Source organism: Frankliniella occidentalis, unplaced genomic scaffold, assembly GCF_000697945.3.
Source record: "Frankliniella occidentalis isolate FOCC.00 unplaced genomic scaffold, Focc_3.1 Scaffold348, whole genome shotgun sequence".
NCBI lineage: Eukaryota > Metazoa > Arthropoda > Insecta > Thysanoptera > Thripidae > Frankliniella > Frankliniella occidentalis.
The window spans coordinates 18394-34785 of record NW_026267471.1 but is presented as its reverse complement, the minus strand read 5'-3'; the positions used below and the strand labels follow the sequence as shown (position 1 = coordinate 34785).

The window sequence follows — 16392 nt, the reverse complement described above, 5'->3', positions numbered from 1 at the left end:
GACGAATGTTTCACAGCCCTCGGCTGGAGCGTGAGCTGGGACTAGGCGCGGTGGAGCAGGTGGAGTCGCCTGCCGCTCACTCGGGTGCCTGCAGCCTATTTAATTAATGCGACGCCTCTGCTGACGAATGGTGCTCTCGGGCTCTGGTCGGACACGCCCCGGGCGAGGAGGCGTACCGCCACCGGCCGTCAAACAGGCGCGTGCCCTTGTTGGTTGTAGTGGTTATTGCTGTTGTTGATGTTTGTTGTGGATGGATGGTTGTGTTACTGCTGTTGTGGAGGATGTTATTATTATCGTGGCGTGCGTCTCTTTATATAACTTTCAGCACGACACTCATAGAGAGCAACCTGTATTCACTAAAAGATTTGACCAAAAAAAAAAATAAAAACTTGGATATGATCAACGTAAAGCGATACATAATTTCCGGCTATGCATGTGAGTACAAAAACGAGCCTTTGCCTTCAGGTAGAGATAGGACTGTCTAAAAAGACCTAAGTCTTTATTATTTTTCTCATAACGATAAGTACGTTAGTCACTCTGCTCGCAGCACACATAGCGAGGAGTGCGGCATTCTTGCTTGATTAAACTACGCACCTCGGCGCACACCGAGCACGATTCTAGCCCGGCCTCGGGGTGCCTGCCGAAGAGAATAACCTTACATCTAAAATTCTCATCGACTGACCTATTCACCACGTGGAGGGACGTCGAATTGCGAAGCACCAGGTCTCTGCAAACTGAAAGAAAAGTACCTTAAGTTCTGTGCTAACACTAGCAGCTGACGGCCAGATACTTACGTCTTGAGGAAAACTCACCCGAGGTTTGGATATCATTAAGAAAGAGAAGGCTGAGGACGGGGCCGCTCGCAAGCTCACGGAACACATCGGAAACCAAATCGGATGCAAACAGAACCAGCGACTGCAGGCGGGGCAGGGCGGGCAGGACCGCGGGTAGGGCGCGCAACCCGCTCTCTCCGATGCACCCCCAGTCCCAGCCCCCTAGCTCCAGGTGCGTGACGCTAACAGCCGCCCCCAGAGCGCGTACCAGCTCCGTATCGCATTGCCTCACCGCCAAGCGCAGCGGCGGGCCCTGCCAGGTCCTCAAAAAGGTCGCCAACTGGGGTGGGAGAGAAAGGAGGTCTCAAGGCGGGGTGCGAGGGGTAAGCAGCATCAACGTGTGCTTACAAATGTCGTGAATTTATTTTGAAACAGTCGTGAATGCTTTTAAATTTTTAAACGGGTTGGAAATAACAGCTCTGAAATAGCTCATCGTGACGTTCCGAAAACGTTCATATTCAAATATTTTCAAATGGTTTGAGCTGGTTCGATTTTAGTTTTTAGACAGTCCCCAAGACAGTCTCTAGAAGGAAAAGCCCTCCGCCCCCCGCCCCCCGTCGCCGCCCGCTCCCGAAGTAGCCACTGGGCACAAGGCACTCGGTTGTTGCCTACCGGTAATTTTGGTCTTTGTTTTATTTGTGCAATAGTGGTCCATATGGGGTTCATGTGCAGCAAACTTTTCAGTTGTTTATTGTTTACCACTCGCACGAAAGGGCGTCGCTTGGCTTACCTCAGAAGGTGCGGGAGGGGGGTAACCCGCAAACACCAGCTCACTCAGATGCCGCATTCGCTCCAGCTTCGCGAGCACCCCTTTTTTTGCCACGACGGTCAGTCGGTGGAGTCCGCTGGGACAGGCGTCGAGAAGCGGCACAGCGTCGTGCGTGAGCAGCCTCACGCAGCGCAGCTGGTCCCTGCAAGCAGTGACGAGTTAAAGGTCAAACACAGCGCCGCACCGGGGTGGGTCGCGAAGAGCAGCTCTCACCCGTGAGCTTCCAGTAGCTGGGAGAAGAGGCGCAAGTCAGGAAAGCCACTGTCTTTGTTGGCAGGGCAAAACTGTATGGTTACAGAGTGCAGTTTCTGCAACGTCTTAAAACACTTCAACGGCGGGACCATACAATCATAATGCCAATCGACAGACAACGTCTCCAGAGAGGTGGCATTCTGCAAACTGTCGAAGATCTCGTCCAGACGAATGCATTCGCTCTTAAAATCAATGCTTTTCGTTCGCGACCCAAGCTTCCGGATGACACTTGCGCCGTATTCGGAATAGTTTACGCTGCACATTATTAACAAGCTCAACGACCTGCAAATTAAAGGAATCAATAGTAATGACCCTGTCTGGCAATTGTTAGACGACACCTTCGCCTCCGTATCCCGACCTGGCTCTGTTCCCGACGTCCGCCTCGTCGAGTTCATCGGAGCAGGTCTTCGAGAAGAAAAAATAAAACCCGCGTACTCCCCATATTTTGTTGTGATCGGCATCGACGTGAAGCTCCAACCTAAGGTCGGCACACGCCGGTGTGGCTTGCAGCATGTCCAATAAGAGTTCTTCGGAATCGATGGAGGCTCGGATGGAGGCCTTCTTGCCCCACCAAAGCGACGGGTGCCCCCTCGTCAGCTCGCACAGCCGGATACAGACCCGCCCCACGGACAACAGGTCCTCGCCCGACAAGTGCGACAGCACCCTGAGCAGCGGCAGGTCGGGCAGCGCCGTCAGCGTCTGCGCAGGCGAGAAAATACAATCACAGTACAATGCACGAGGCGGGGCGGGGCCTGCAAACGCCTGCAACGCGATGGGTAGGCCAACCCGCCACGCAGCCGTGTGGAGACGGCGGCCCGCCCTGAGCCCCTGACACCTGTCATCTGTTTCACATGATAAATACTTGTACGAAGCTCGAATAAAGCCTACTACTTGTTGTTGTCACGTCAGAAGTCAAGTCTACTCATTGTGCCTAGCACTGCTCCGCTCCCTCCAGCCTTCAGACCAAATGAACTACGGTCCAACAGCCTATAGAAGTCGCGATCAGGTCCCATCATAGTACAACACAGACTACAGACCTTTCCGCACGGAAAAAAAAAAGAATTAGTTGTCACAACTAATAAATCAGATAATTTTGGGATAGACAAGAAATTCGCTGTGGCAGCTAATAGTTGGTTGCCACAGACAAGAGTTAGTTGCCACAGGGAAGCTGTCGCTGCAGGAGCCAATCGGTTCGTTCTGACTACTAATTGGGTGTTTCGCTGTCAGAACGCTGCAGGAGCCAATCGATTCGTTCTGACAGCGAAACACCCGATTAGTAGTCAGAACGAACCGATTGGCTCCTGCAGCGACAGCTTCGCTGAGGCAACAAACTCTTGGCTGTAGCAACCAACTATAAGCTGCCACAGCAAATTTTGGATTAGCTATCCCAAAATCAGCTAATTTGTTAGTTGTGACGACTAATTCTTTTTTTCCGCGCGCGCCTACAACTTGGCAACACCGCAAGTTAGATATTATACATTGAGATAAACCGTATATTGAGTGTCTACCAACAACATTACTGCTTATGGCCACTCGAATCCATTGAAAAAAATTACTAGAGCCAAGTGCCTCTAGTTCTTTGAAATTATTCACAAATATTACATTTATAGTGTGGTGATTTGTGCTGTTGCCAAATTGCGGGCAAAAAAGATCTGATAACAATGTTCTTTAACAGAAAGTATGTATATAAAATCAATAAACAAAATGAAAATACAGGGTGGTCCAAGGGGTGGTCCACAGAGACCTTCCTTTATTTTGCTTATACTGTACCGGTTGCATGCGTGCAGGCAGTACACTACAAGCAAAATAAAGGAAGCGGCCTGTGGATCACCCTCCATTATGGTGATAAAAGACAGGAAAAAATATGGTGTGAGGAGGTGCAACAGCACAACAGCATGCAGTATGTAGGCCCAAATTTTCAACAAGTCCATAATGTTGCTGCCATTCATTGTGTTATAAAAATGTAAATGTCATGGAACGTGGTCAGTAATTCAGGACGCAGTCAGTAGTAGCAAGGAAGCTCTCCTGGTGACACCGCTGACAATGCCATTCTGGTCAATTTTGTCTTGTGAAGCCAGTCAAGCCTGAAGCCAATTTTTCATTAGTTATGGGTTCCCTGATCAGCTGAAACAAACTTGAAGCCAGCTTCAGTCTGTTTAAGCCAGATTACTCGAAACAAATGATGACCTAGCGTCAAGCTTCACTGGCTTTGACAGACAATGCCAGCGTCAGGAGCGCTGACAAATTGAGGTTAGAGGATTGGGAAAAAATAAATAAAAAGGTGTTGTAGAAAACTGTCTGGAAGTGACAGATAAGTTCCAGGGAGAAGAGGGCTAGAAAGTAGGAATACCAGACAGTGTGGTAGAAGATGTATTTACCAGCTCCTCCTCCTCCAGTTCCTGCTCCACTTGACCCGGTCCACTCATTTGCTAAACCTTCTCTAAAACCTGAAGAACGGAATCATGCGAATAAACTCCGGAGGAGAGCCAGTCTTGAGCAAGTGGTGCGGAAATACAACAGATTTCCTTCCAAGTTCCTCCCTTCCTAACGTGCGGTAGCAGTTTTGAAGTTTCGTAAACATGTGGCACTGGGAGGGATGCCAACTCTTTATCAAAAATTACATCAATAGTACACTGTACATTTATCCATATCGAAACCTGTAGTGACTTTTAAAAATAAAATTATATTTTCTTTGTATTTTTTAATCACAAAACTTGTTTAAGTTACCTACCTGTTTGATATTTATTTGTGTTCTTAAAGTGAAGATGTTGGCGAAATGGCGCCAATTTCGGAGCCTTTGAAAGGACCCTGAAGTCTGTCTCTTTGGATGGTTAGGTTTAGGTTAAGCCCACTGCGGAATTGTTTTGATTTGATAGCTGGTGGTAAATAATTGCTTGTTTCCCACGCTGTGTTTGTTTATGTTCATTCGCCCACAATGGTTCTTACGAAGGAGTATAGAATTTGCATGCCACTCACTGTAGAGGAGGTAAGAGTGTTTAAAAGTATGGTGTTCATGCTAAAATCGTACCGCTGATTGTCGTCACTTGTGTTAAAAATTTCATATGTTTCTCGACCTTTGTTTTACAATGTCATCATTTTTCCTTTACTCCGCCTTATCTTTAAAAATATTTTGTGTCACATGCTTACCTTCAAATTTTGTCTGTGCAGTACAAAATTGGCCAACTGTACATGATAGCCAGGTACAGTCATGAACAATCTGATTCTGGAGAAGGTGTGGAGGTTATTTGCAATCAGCCATGTGAAGATCCTGTTCATGGTGAGGGACAGTTTACTGAAAAGCGCATTCATCTGTCAAAGTATGTGTTGCCACCACTAAGTTTTTGAACTTTTTCTCCTGTTCGGAGCCTTTCTATTTCAACTAATTTAAAATTGTCTTTTTCAGTCGTCTTCCTTACTGGGTGCAGGCAATGATACCAAAGGTGTTTTATATTACTGAAAAGGCCTGGAATTACTATCCCTACACCATATCAGAATATACAGTAAGTTTTACCATTTCTTTTATTTTTCTTTTATTTTTACTTCTGGAATGTCACCTTTTAAACCTGAAAAAAATTATATTGCAGTGCTCTTTTATTCCCAAACTCCATATCCAAGTTATTACTCGATATGAAGACAACAATGGCACAACCCACAATGTATGTTGTTATTTTGGTTACACCTAATGCATTATGTATTGTTCCGCGCACTTTAATAGTATTATATTCTTTTTAGTGTCACAAGTTAACTCCTGAAGAATTAGCTGAACGAGCTGTAGATTTTGTGGACATTGCATATGATGAAATTGGACCAAAGCATTATAGAGAAGAAGAGGTATGAAGTTTTAATATTCTATATTTACAACTTTCTTTAACTATCTAAGCTTTAAATTCATCTCCCTTTACTTTTCTTCTACAGGATGTCAGATATTTTCAATCTCAGAAAACAGGCCGGGGACCCTTGGTGGAAGGTTGGAAAAACTCATCTCAGCCTGTAATGTGCTCTTACAAATTAGTGAAAGCATCCTTTGAGGTGTGGGGCCTGCAAACTAAAGTTGAAGAACTCATTCACAAGGTAAATTCTTTATAGTTACTCTGTCCTTTTCTTTTTAATTTATTGTTCTGTAAGCATAATAATAGTGTCAATTTTCAGTACACCAGGGAAGCACAAGTGCTGGCTCACCGACAGGCCTTTGCATGGATTGATAGCTGGATTAGTATGACATTGGATGAAGTGCGTGAATATGAAGCCGAAATGCACATGGAAACTAATGCTAGAGTTGCTCAGGCAGGCATACTCTCCCCTCGACGGTTGTCGCTTGTTAACTCTCTGAATGATTCTGATGAAGCTGTTGAGGGTGTAACACCGTCCCAGTATATCTCAGCATCACCCACATCAAAGTCACCTACTCCAAAATCTCCTAGCGGACCTCAAACTCCAACAAGCCCATCATCTCTGAAGTCCTGGCTCCCTTGGTCCTAAACTGAATAGTATTTTAATTATTTTTTGTCCTGGTGTTGTTTGGGTGTTTGTCCCCATAAAAAAAAGTATTTTACCGTAAACTTTGTGAAGAGAGCCTTGCTTTCCCTGGATCCGTTTTTTTAAGAGACTGCAATTCCTTTCTAACTTATAATTTAATTGACTCTTCAAGGTAAGAAGACTTGGAGTTGGGCTGTGAAATTAGTTATTTTCTGGCTAGTTCTCTCTATCTAGTGTTCAGGAAGGTAGATGTATCATTAGTGTGTTCATCAAAATTTTAGTTTAATCCTGAACTTTTCAATGTTTATGTGCATCAAAATTTTCCACGCTATTCATTAACATTGTTGTGTTTGCCAACCCTTTCCACATTCAAAATATTTCCAGCACAAAAAAAAAGGAAAAGAAAGAACCAGTTCTTCAAAGCAGAAGAAACTTTATTTTTAGAGCCATTAAAGAATGTTTCTTCATGTTGATGGATGTGCCTTCTTTAAATAGTTCTGCTTTATCTCTCTTTGCTGATCTTGTTTGGGGAAAATATATTTCAAAATTCTCATTATTGTGATAACTTTTATAGAAATGTACGCAATAATATGGGTGTTAAAATAGATACCAGATCACCAAGACGTTTTAGTTGTTTCCATGATAATATTATATATTTTTAATGAGTACTCTTGCTATCTCTTTTAACTCCTCTAGTTTGATATTATATAATCAACATATCTAGTGTTCATTCTCCTGTAAAGGTTTGCAAAACAGATGTAAGTGTGTACAATCATAAGAACAATAATGGCCTAGTTCCTGCTTTTAAAAAAAAATGTATTTGTAATTATCAGATAATGTTATCCTGCCCTTGCAGAGAATTGAGTCTTTGCTTAACTTGCTTATTGCATCACATTTTCCCTTTTAATTATTTTATCTGAAAGCTAACAAAAACTTTCTTTTGTATTACTTTCGATTTCCCTTTAACAACTTTAGTTCTTATGATTGGCGTAATAATCTGTACTGAAAACGATGTGTGCTGGAGCTTGTAGTACCCAGGTTTAAAATATTTTTCTGGTTAGTGCATGGTACATAATCTAGTCCTTTGTTGTGAAACTTTTTGTTAAATGTTCAATCACAAGGCTCTGTTTTATGAGCTATGATACTTCAATCAAGGTACAATATCTAAAGTTGGTGAACACTGAACCTGAACATTGTGAGACTTATGGTTGCCAAACATTTCATATATTCCCATGATGATTGCTTCTGTTTTAAATGAGCAAGTACAAAGATATTTGTATAAATGTTCTAGGTTTGATCTATGTGATGAAAGTACTTCTGTTCCTAATTATTTATTCATTGGTATTTATTGTATGTAGTTCATCAAAATTCGTATGTGAATACTCTGTTTTTTGTGATACTATACCTGTTTGGTGAGTAGTGTTTGAGTATTGTGTAAAACAGTATTTCAATTTCTGTTTGTCAGTTTGAGGTAACAGTGACATTCGTTTCTTTTTGAGTGTATGATGGGAATTGGCTAATAGAAGCACTTTGCTTTGTTGGTCAAAGGTTTTGTGATTTTAGTAGTGAATCTCCCTTTCGCAGGGTTATTTGCATCACCTTGATGCCTTTGTTATTTTAATCTTTTTTTTTGTGTTGCTTCCAAGAATAAAGCATGGTAAAACAAACACCTCATTTTTAATTCCAAGTGAACACAAGAACATGACATTAATGAATATCAAAAGTAGAGTTTCCCCAAGTTACACAGTACAAACCATCAGTTTCACTTATCGAGATCCAAGCATGGATGATGACTAGTCTACATGACAGCTAAAATTACCATATAATAATAACTATATATACAAACGCGACTTTCAATGACAAGATTGTATCAAAAATTGATTAATAATAAAAAACACAATTGTCTAAGAGCGGCGGCGCTACCAGGGGAGCTGACTGCCGTCGTACTGGTAGAAGCCGCCGTTGTGCTTGTCGGTCAGCCCCTCGACGAAGCTGATCATGGCCTGGGTGCTCTGCTCGACGGTGAGCGGCGCCTGTTTCCCCCCCATGTCCGTCTGCACCCAGCCCGGGTGAAGGCTCACCGCCAGGATGCCGTCGTCCTTGAGGTCCTGGCTCAGCGAGCGCGTCACTGCGTTCAGTGCCGACTGGGAAGAGGGGCGTTTTTAGTGGGGGTAAGTACCAACGCTTTCATCTTCTGAACTCAGTGGGCAGAGAAGTATCAGAACGATATCAGACATCAGAAAACTGTCGGATTTCGTATCACATTGATAAAAATGGAGTCGACAAATTTCTGATATCGTTCTGATATTTCATTGCTCACTGGGCAAGCGCATAGAAATGCGGCCATGAAGTCCCACATTACGTGAGACCTTTGAGGAGAGGGAAGGGGGGTGGGGCATACGCACCTTGCTGGCGCGGTAAGGGTAGAAGCCACCCTGGTTGTTCTGGGCGATGGAGCCGAGCACCGAGCTCATGTTGACGATGACGGCGCGCTGGCTGCCCTTGGGCGCGCTCTCGTTGCCCTTGGAGGCCTTCTTCAGCTCGGCGAGGAGAGCCTGGAAATGAACAACATGGAGCTGCTGTAGGTTGGGAAGAGAGAGGCCCGGCCCGGACCGGGGCGTGCACGCGTTCACACCCACCTTGGTGAGCATCAGCGGCGCGACCGTGTTGGTCAGGAAGTTCTCCGTCATCTGCTCCACCTTCACCAGGTTCACCCTGGTGAACTTGGACGAGACGCCGGCGCTGTTGAACAGCACGTTGACGCCGTCATCCTTGACGATGGACTGCACCTGCTTGGCGAAGTTGTCGTAACCGTTGAAATCCTTCACGTCTGCGGGGGAAATGGGAAGAAGACGGGATAATGAAGATTGCGTCACCAGGACGACTACTCTTTGAGGGAAAACTTCCACGGCTGCGACTGCGACTCCGTCGCAGCGGCCGCGCTCCGCCCCGCCCACCCCACTACTGTGGCTCTCGGCCAAAGGGTGAAGGGGATGTCCTGCACCCTCCATGCCCCGCTGCCACATAACGCGCAGTGACACCAAGACGATTTACTGCCCCCGCCCACGACCTCCAGGATTGCAACCCCCCCCCCCTTTCATGTCAGACCCTGGATCGTGCATAAATCGCTGCCTCAGGTCATGATGCGTGCACGGTTTCCAAAGAAGTAGTGCTCCTCCTTCCTTGGCCGTCCCCAGGTGCATCGTGTGCATCCAGCAGCAACAGCAGAGCGTGTCCAGTCCAGCAGCCGGGCTCGTTACAGCCGGTATTTTAAAGTCAGATACCCCCCCCCCCTTTTTTCCCCGCCCGCGACACATACCGATCTGCAGCACGTGGACATTCTTGTGCTGGGCGGCTATCGCCGTGAGAGCCTGCAACAAACAACACATTTTCTGTAGCATCCACGGCGGTGATCGGGATGGCCTGGCTTGGCGCCGGCGGCCCCGCGGTCATAAAGGTAGCGGGCATCGCGTCCTCAGCGCGGCTATCGGGCCGCGGGGCCGCGGGCGGGGCGCACCTAGGCGCACCTGCTGATAAGGGCGCTCAGCCCGCGGGGAGACACACCGTAGAGCTCCCAGGCAGACGCGATCGTCGTCGGGAGCAGGGCTACCGGGACACTTCCAGGGGGGACACTTTGAGAAACATCTTCAGGGGACTCTAAGGAGACACTTTCAAAGGACACTTTCGAAGGACACTTTCGAAGGACACTTTGCAGGGGACACTTTTCAAGGGACACTTTTCAAGGGCCCCTTTCAACGGACCCTTTTTAAGAGACCCTTTTCATAGGACACTTTTCAAAGGGACACTTTTCAAAGGGACACTTTTCAAAGGGACACTTTTCAAAGGGACACTTTTCAGGGGACACTTTTCAAGGGACACTTTTCAAGGGACACTTTTCAAGGGACACTTTCAGGGAACACTGTCAGGGACACTACTTACGCCTATTCACCCCTCCCACTTCTACTTCTACTATCACCTCCCCCCTCCCCTTCCCCGCGGTCGCCAAGCGCCCCTTACGAAGAAAGGATAGACCACCAGCTCAGCACGCAAGCGAAACTGGTTGGCCTATCCTATCACACTATCCGCCCATGAAGCGTCAACCCCTGGGCGACACAGCCGTGCTGCGCTCTGTGTGGCGACAAAGCCTCGCATCGCTTAGCTGAATTTTGATTCATTGACAACCCGCAACAAACACACAATTTATTTATTTTTTAAGCCGCTACATGATATCTGAAAACGCGTAACAATAAACATATTTGAACAAAATGAGGTGACGTGGTCGTCGGATGCTTTTGGGGTAACCAACAGAGAGGGCCCGGGAAAGTGGCCATGGGGTGGTAGGGGGTAATCGACTCAGCAGTAAATTTTAAATGGAATGGCTCGTGGCGGACGGAAGCGGACTAAAGACACTTCGACAATTGCGCGCTTCTACGTCACCTACACTCAATTATTTCTTCGTTTAGTATCGATCATCCCCAACATCAGTCCTCGAAGGAGAAAGAGGGATAAGCCATATAAGCCCGCCGTGTACTACCTACACTCCCACGATATATTTTGAAGTGCAGTGCCTATTTATAGGCAAAGTCGCACAACTTTTTATATCTACGGCTTTGAACAAAATGCATACACATTGACGAACAATAACTGATGGAGTCAACCATACGAGTGCAGGCAAGTAACCGCGAATTGGGCGCGCAAGTATAGACGAGAGTACTTCCGTTTGTGTACACACGAGTTCGAAGAGTGTCCACGCAATCTAGAACGTGTACGACGACTTGTCCTAATAATGTGAAGTATATCTGCATATTCCGAGACTCTCATATTCCGAGAGAAGGAGCTGAGACCGTACTTGCAAGTCACTGCGAAGCTTTATCATCCTGATCCCTTCTAATCGGGGAGTCCTGCGGAGGCTTTTCGCGTGTGTGCTGCAGCAGTGACCGACCGGCGGGGTGACATGGCAGACGCAGCGGCACTTGAAACATCCTTACGCCTTTTGCCGTACCCGCCCCGCCGCCCCGCGCTCTGGCTCCGCGGCCCTCGAAGATACCCGACGGTACGGCATGACACTATCACTACGGCCAAATAAAAAGTAGGCTTTTATCATCTCCGCCCTTTGGCTGCGACGGTATTAAACCTCCGAAGTACACAGCAATGTGCGGCGCGCTTTTGTCGATACGACCGAATGGGGAGGAGTGAGGAGAGACGCGGGAGTCGCACTTGCGCCCGCGGTTAGAACAAAGTTACACCACAATACGGCTCACTCACGCTGCCGGCGCCACCGGCTAGTGTGCTACGTCATCTCTTATCCGCTCCGTGCAAATCACCCGTCGCCTCCTTGAGGCCTGAACCAGAAACCCGCCTGAAGTGAGCGTATACGCGGTGAGATAGGGGGTAGGCAAGCCGCGGACCCGAGGAGGAGGAGGAGCGGAGCGGGGGATGGGGGTCGCTGCTATCATGCTGATATTACACAGAAATAAATTCTGATGCAACTCTGGCAAAGTGAATGCACATTCCGCCTGTAAATGGGCCAAAAGCGTGGCGTCGCCCGCAGCCAGCATGGAACGCCGCTACTGAGGGGCGGGGGAGAGTGCAGGGGAGAGGAGAGGGGAAGGGGGGGGGGAGAAAGGCTCTCACGCACGTCTGTGTTGGGGGCGGCGGGGGTGTGCGGACGGACAGACAACTGGGCGGTGGGCTGGCGATAAGGCTCTGAAGGGCGCAGAGCGGGGGTCAACAACGGCGGGTGAGGACAAGGCAAGGGGGCGCGGCCCGAGTGAAGTGAGGCGACCGCACCCGTGTTTCAATTCCGCTAAAAGACCGTCGTCGCTGTGAGCACGGCGGCGACAGAGAGCGATACGCCATCTGGGAACGTGACATAATGGGCCATGTTGTTGGCGTTGCGAGCACGCCACGGGGGCGGGGCGCAGCGGGGTGGACGTGGACGAGGCTGGACAGAGGGAGGCCAGCAGGGGAGGCGCTCGATGACAAAGGGGCGCGCCATCGACCTGGACTCGGCGGTGCGCTGCTCGGCGCTGTGCTGTGGGCCGGCCAGGCCCAGGCCGACACGCGACACTCGACCACTCTCTCGGAACGCCGCAAATTTGCGACGTCATTCCTGCCGCGCCCGCCGCCCGCCCCCCGTGCCGACGTCACGCCGCGGTGCGGCTGCGGCCAGTGACTATAGCCGGCCGCGGGCCCCCTCCCGAGCCAGTCGCACCCGGGTACTCGCCGGTGTGCCCGCCCGTCGCAAATCCGTCCCGCGCCCCTCGTCAAAACTTCGCGCCCTCCCGCCGAGGTTGGCAGCGCCGACAGCCTTGGCCGACCCGCCCCGAGTCTTGTGGATCCTTCGCGAAGGCAGTGGCCCATTCAAAGACTTCTCGCAGCGCGGCCGTCCGTTCCGGTCACATCCTTCCGCCGTCGTCTCGTGTCGCGTCGCTCGCATCCTTCGGCGCTGACACACGGGAGCAGCCGCGGCCGAGCGTCCAGGCGGTTACGTAAAGCGATAACACCCCGGCCCCCACCTCCGCGCCCCGTGGCAGTGTCTGCAGCGCGCCCGCAGCCTACGGACCTCTCTCAACATGGCTCCCGTTCAAGCCGGTGAGTACCTTTAACGCGGTCCGAAGGTGGACGTCGTCGCGGACCCCCCGAGCGCCGTCGCTCGTCCCCTTACCTCGGCCTGTTGAGGGTTCCTGCAAGTGGCGATCAGGTGTTTGGGCGGCGTCGGCCTCTGGACGAGCTGCTGCACCAGGCCCAGCCCCAGGCCGCGGTTGCACCCGGTGATGAGGACGGACTTCATGTTGCGCTGACCCTGCTGTTTGCGTCCGCACTCTGCTGGGCTCGGTTCTCTATCGGACGACTGGGGCGGGCAGATAACCTCTCCGAGCGCCAGCGGTGTCCTCCCCGTCAAGTAGTACGCCTGCTACTACTGCTACGGCCGCCAGCGACTGCCACCACCGCAACGACCTCTCCTGGGGAAATTCGGAACGCGAGTTGGCAGATGGGCAGATAGGGGGAATTTTGAGAGGCTGCAGCTGCAAGTATGGCGCTTCTCGCTTCGAGACGACTTGCGGGCAATTTCGCCTCCAGGCTCCTAGGGTTGAACGGTCCGGGAGAGGTAGAGTTCGTTTTGATTCGAAGAAAAGCTCGGTCCACTGCCCAGCGCTTCGCATCGACCAGCTCGAGAAGTAAGCCCCTGTCATTGACTACTCCAGTGTCCTAACCTTGAATGGTTCCTGCGACGAGCGAGCCGTCAGCGTGACTTGGGTTGTTCTGGAAAGTGACGCGGTCTAATGACGAGAAATTTCGTCATCGTAAATTAGTGGAACTCCGTGGCCTTGAGCGTTCCGCTGTGTCATGGCTACCTCTAGTGCGCTCTTGGAGGTTAAGACGTCCCAACTTCCCCCTCTGTTTTAAAGTTCCGCAGGCAATGACAGCTGTTGACGTTGTGCTAAGATAAAAGTTATGAAATCCTTTCAACTTCTTTTGGTGTTTTTTTCAGGTTCGCACGGTTTTGATTATGACCTGGTGGTCATTGGTGGTGGTTCAGGAGGCTTGGCTGCTGCTAAGGAGGCTGTCTCTCTTGGAAAGAAAGTAGCTGTTTTAGACTTTGTTGATCCTTCACCCCGTGGTACCACATGGGGTTTGGGTGGTACTTGTGTCAATGTTGGCTGCATTCCAAAGAAGTTGTTCCACCAGGCTGCCCTCCTCGGAGAGAGCCTCCATGTGAGTGTTCCATACATTTTCATTCTTCTCATAATACTGAACATTTTAGTAATCTTCTATTTTTCTACAGGATGCTGGCTGCTTTGGCTGGAACATTCCTGAAAGGAAATCTATTTCCCTGGATTGGGCTAAACTGAGGGAATCAGTACAAAACCACATCAAATCTGTCAATTGGGTTCTTAGAGTTGAGCTGAGGGATAAGTAAGTTTGTACAACAAAATCTTCTCATTGAAAACATCTCATATATTTCGTATCCTAACACTTCTGTTTTTCCTCTGCAGGAAAGTTGAATATATTAATGCTCGGGGATCGCTCATTGATACTCATACTGTCCATGCTAAGCTCAAAAATGGATCTGAGCGTGAGCTGAAGACTGAGCATGTACTCTTAGCAATGGGTGGCCGACCTATTTACCCTGATATTCCTGGTGCAGTAGAAAATTGCATCACTAGTGATGACATCTTCAGTTTACCTGAGGCTCCTGGAAAGACCCTTGTTATTGGAGCTGGTTACATTGGTCTTGAGTGTGCTGGTTTCCTCAATGAGTTCGGAATGGATGCCACCGTCATGGTGCGATCCACTGTACTGCGTGGATTTGACCAGCAGATGGCAGGTCTCATCTCTGAGGAAATGAAATCCCGTGGTGTCAAGTTCCTCCACAAAACTGTACCTGTTCGTATGGATAAGCAAGCTGATGGCAAAATTAAAGTTACCTGGAAGTCACTTGAAGTATGTATCCTGTTTTGTATCTTACTGCAAAACTCAAAGTTGTTTATACTAACTTGCAGCTTCTTACAATTTCAGAATAATTCAGAATCATCCGACTTGTTTGATACTGTTTTAATGGCAACTGGCCGTCGTCCCCTAACTTTGGAGGTCAAGGCTGATCAGGTTGGAGTGAAACTACACCCTGAATCCAAGAAGGTTGTCAGTGAGAAGGAGTTGACAAATATTCCAAACATCTTTGCTGTTGGAGATATTCTGGAGGTAGGCTTAATCCTATTTACAGGTTGAGCATTCTGATTTCAATTACATGCTTCATTATCTAAATTCTTTTATTATTATTATAGGGTAAACCAGAGTTGACTCCTGTGGCTATTCAAGCTGGCAAACTTCTGGCTCAGCGCCTCTATAACAATGGTAAAATTGAAATGGACTACGATAATGTTGCCACTACAGTTTTCACTCCTCTGGAGTACGGCTGCTGTGGACTTAGTGAAGAGGAGGCCATCAGGAGGCATGGAGATGATAACATTGAGGTTTGTCTCCTCCTTGAAAGAGAAATCACTTACCTTTGTGAAATATAGAAATTCATTTGAAATCTTATCCTCTAGGTATATCATGCATTCTACAAGCCCACTGAGTTCTTTGTACCTCAGCGTAGCCCGGCACGATGCTACATGAAGGTGGTTTGCCTGAGAGCAGCACCACAGAAGGTTCTTGGCATGCACTACACTGGACCTCAGGGAGGAGAAGTTATTCAGGGATACGCAGCAGCTATCAAGTAAGCCTCATACTTACTTTTGAAAATTGAATTTTCCTTGGATCTTTATTAATTTCTTTGAATTTGCAGGATGGGACTTACAATGGAAGTTCTTATGGACACAGTTGGAATCCACCCCACCGTCTCTGAAGAGTTCACCCGCCTCTGGATCACCAAGCGATCTGGTATTGACCCCACCCCACAGAGCTGCTGCAGTTAAATTGTCATTTGTCACTCATTGAAATTTTCCTAGGTGCTTTTTGAAAAAAGACCATGAGTACTTAAAACACTCACTAAACATAAAAGCTAAGTTCACTACTTTGTTTCACATCATTACATAGCACCAATAATTTTATTCCAAACTCAGTTCTGTCAGAATTACTAACAGTGAAATGGCACACATTTAAGGGCATTATAAAAAACCTGCCTCATGTGTTAATTCTTTCCCATTTGTGTTTTGTTGCATACTTTTTTCTCATTTCACTTTTGCAAAAGCTTCTAGGTATGCAGGCATAGTTACTTGAGTGGTTCATGTTCTTGTTGTGTGGATTTCATGAATAGAATTCTGTGTAGGACAATAACTAGGTCTCACTTTGTATTCTAGGCTAACATGAACAAGTTATTTTAGAGGAAATATTGTGATAGTGTAATGCGTACTATGGAAATGTCATGTTCCAATTTTTACGACTGTTATATTTTTTAAATGTTGAAGTTGCTGGTATCAACTATTATGCTAAATCCAAGTATGAAATTGTTGTTGAATGCAAGTGGAAGTTCACAATTTTTGTAAACTCTTGTGCTGGTTTGTTTTCATGATCTTTGGTTTGTTGGTTTCAGTATTTATCCTATCATTTTTTCAA

The 16392-nt window shown here is 47.7% G+C and overlaps 5 protein-coding genes across 7 annotated transcripts in view; 3 read left to right on the top strand and 2 right to left on the bottom strand.

Moving 5' to 3' along the window:
* Positions 1-317: 317 nt before the first annotated feature.
* Positions 318-4433, bottom strand: LOC113201799 (uncharacterized). Its single transcript, XM_026415722.2, has 6 exons — positions 4233-4433; positions 2213-2553; positions 1816-2136; positions 1564-1744; positions 813-1113; positions 318-734 (listed from the first exon to the last, which is right to left on the bottom strand). Exons 1-6 carry the CDS (start codon positions 4278-4280, stop codon positions 529-531), a joined length of 1398 nt encoding a protein of 465 aa, XP_026271507.1. The 5' UTR covers positions 4281-4433; the 3' UTR covers positions 318-528.
* A 231-nt stretch (positions 4434-4664) lies between these two features.
* LOC113201829 (cytoplasmic phosphatidylinositol transfer protein 1) lies at positions 4665-7997 on the top strand. The gene is made up of 7 exons (XM_026415762.2): positions 4665-4840; positions 5023-5171; positions 5258-5354; positions 5439-5510; positions 5587-5685; positions 5770-5925; positions 6004-7997. The coding sequence occupies exons 1-7, from the start codon at positions 4790-4792 to the stop codon at positions 6331-6333; spliced, it is 954 nt and encodes a 317-aa protein (XP_026271547.1). The 5' UTR covers positions 4665-4789; the 3' UTR covers positions 6334-7997.
* Positions 7989-13141, bottom strand: LOC127751115 (C-factor-like). Of its 2 annotated transcripts, none has more exons than XM_052274188.1 (5): positions 12998-13141; positions 9650-9701; positions 8970-9160; positions 8736-8885; positions 7989-8474 (listed from the first exon to the last, which is right to left on the bottom strand). In XM_052274188.1, exons 1-5 carry the CDS (start codon positions 13121-13123, stop codon positions 8250-8252), a joined length of 744 nt encoding a protein of 247 aa, XP_052130148.1. In that variant the 5' UTR covers positions 13124-13141; the 3' UTR covers positions 7989-8249. The 2 variants fall into 2 exon arrangements, with proteins under 2 accessions (XP_052130148.1, XP_052130149.1); XM_052274189.1 differs by lacking the exon at positions 12998-13141 and adding an exon at positions 11180-11221.
* LOC127751114 (thioredoxin reductase 1, mitochondrial-like) lies at positions 12774-16307 on the top strand. Its single transcript, XM_052274185.1, has 8 exons — positions 12774-12924; positions 13826-14049; positions 14120-14250; positions 14331-14778; positions 14854-15036; positions 15120-15308; positions 15384-15553; positions 15623-16307. The coding sequence occupies exons 1-8, from the start codon at positions 12906-12908 to the stop codon at positions 15750-15752; spliced, it is 1494 nt and encodes a 497-aa protein (XP_052130145.1). The 5' UTR covers positions 12774-12905; the 3' UTR covers positions 15753-16307.
* The window catches only part of LOC113201828 (thioredoxin reductase 1, mitochondrial), a 13810-nt gene continuing 10191 nt past the window's right edge, over positions 12774-16392 (top strand). Inside the window, exon 1 of one of the 2 annotated variants that reach the window (XM_052274184.1) lies at positions 12774-12924. In XM_052274184.1, coding sequence (XP_052130144.1) covers positions 12906-12924 — 19 coding nt within the window. In that variant the 5' untranslated portion in view covers positions 12774-12905. Of the gene's footprint in view, positions 12925-13366; positions 13512-16392 lie in introns of those variants that run through there. The other variant, XM_052274183.1, reaches the window with a different exon arrangement.

What these genes read in the sequence shown, in the direction of transcription:
- LOC127751115 (XM_052274188.1), bottom strand. Translation starts at nt 13,123, where the DNA reads ATGAAGTCCGTCCTCATCACCGGGTGCAACCGCGGCCTGGGGCTGGGC. An exon ending in CGCCGCTGATGCTCACCAAG is followed by an intron (nt 8,886 to 8,969) that starts GTGGGTGTGAAC and finishes GTTCATTTCCAG; the next exon opens with GCTCTCCTCGCCGAGCTGAA. An exon ending in ACCCTTACCGCGCCAGCAAG is followed by an intron (nt 8,475 to 8,735) that starts GTGCGTATGCCC and finishes CCCTCTTCCCAG; the next exon opens with TCGGCACTGAACGCAGTGAC.
- LOC127751114 (XM_052274185.1), top strand. An exon ending in AGAGTTGAGCTGAGGGATAA is followed by an intron (nt 14,251 to 14,330) that starts GTAAGTTTGTAC and finishes TTTCCTCTGCAG; the next exon opens with GAAAGTTGAATATATTAATG. An exon ending in TTACCTGGAAGTCACTTGAA is followed by an intron (nt 14,779 to 14,853) that starts GTATGTATCCTG and finishes TTACAATTTCAG; the next exon opens with AATAATTCAGAATCATCCGA.
- LOC113201799 (XM_026415722.2), bottom strand. Translation starts at nt 4,280, where the DNA reads ATGAGTGGACCGGGTCAAGTGGAGCAGGAACTGGAGGAGGAGGAGCTG. An exon ending in AACTGGAGGAGGAGGAGCTG is followed by an intron (nt 2,554 to 4,232) that starts GTAAATACATCT and finishes TCGCCTGCGCAG; the next exon opens with ACGCTGACGGCGCTGCCCGA. An exon ending in CCCCTCCCGCACCTTCTGAG is followed by an intron (nt 1,114 to 1,563) that starts GTAAGCCAAGCG and finishes CTCCCACCCCAG; the next exon opens with TTGGCGACCTTTTTGAGGAC.
- LOC113201829 (XM_026415762.2), top strand. Translation starts at nt 4,790, where the DNA reads ATGGTTCTTACGAAGGAGTATAGAATTTGCATGCCACTCACTGTAGAG. An exon ending in TGCCACTCACTGTAGAGGAG is followed by an intron (nt 4,841 to 5,022) that starts GTAAGAGTGTTT and finishes TTGTCTGTGCAG; the next exon opens with TACAAAATTGGCCAACTGTA. An exon ending in AAGCGCATTCATCTGTCAAA is followed by an intron (nt 5,172 to 5,257) that starts GTATGTGTTGCC and finishes TGTCTTTTTCAG; the next exon opens with TCGTCTTCCTTACTGGGTGC.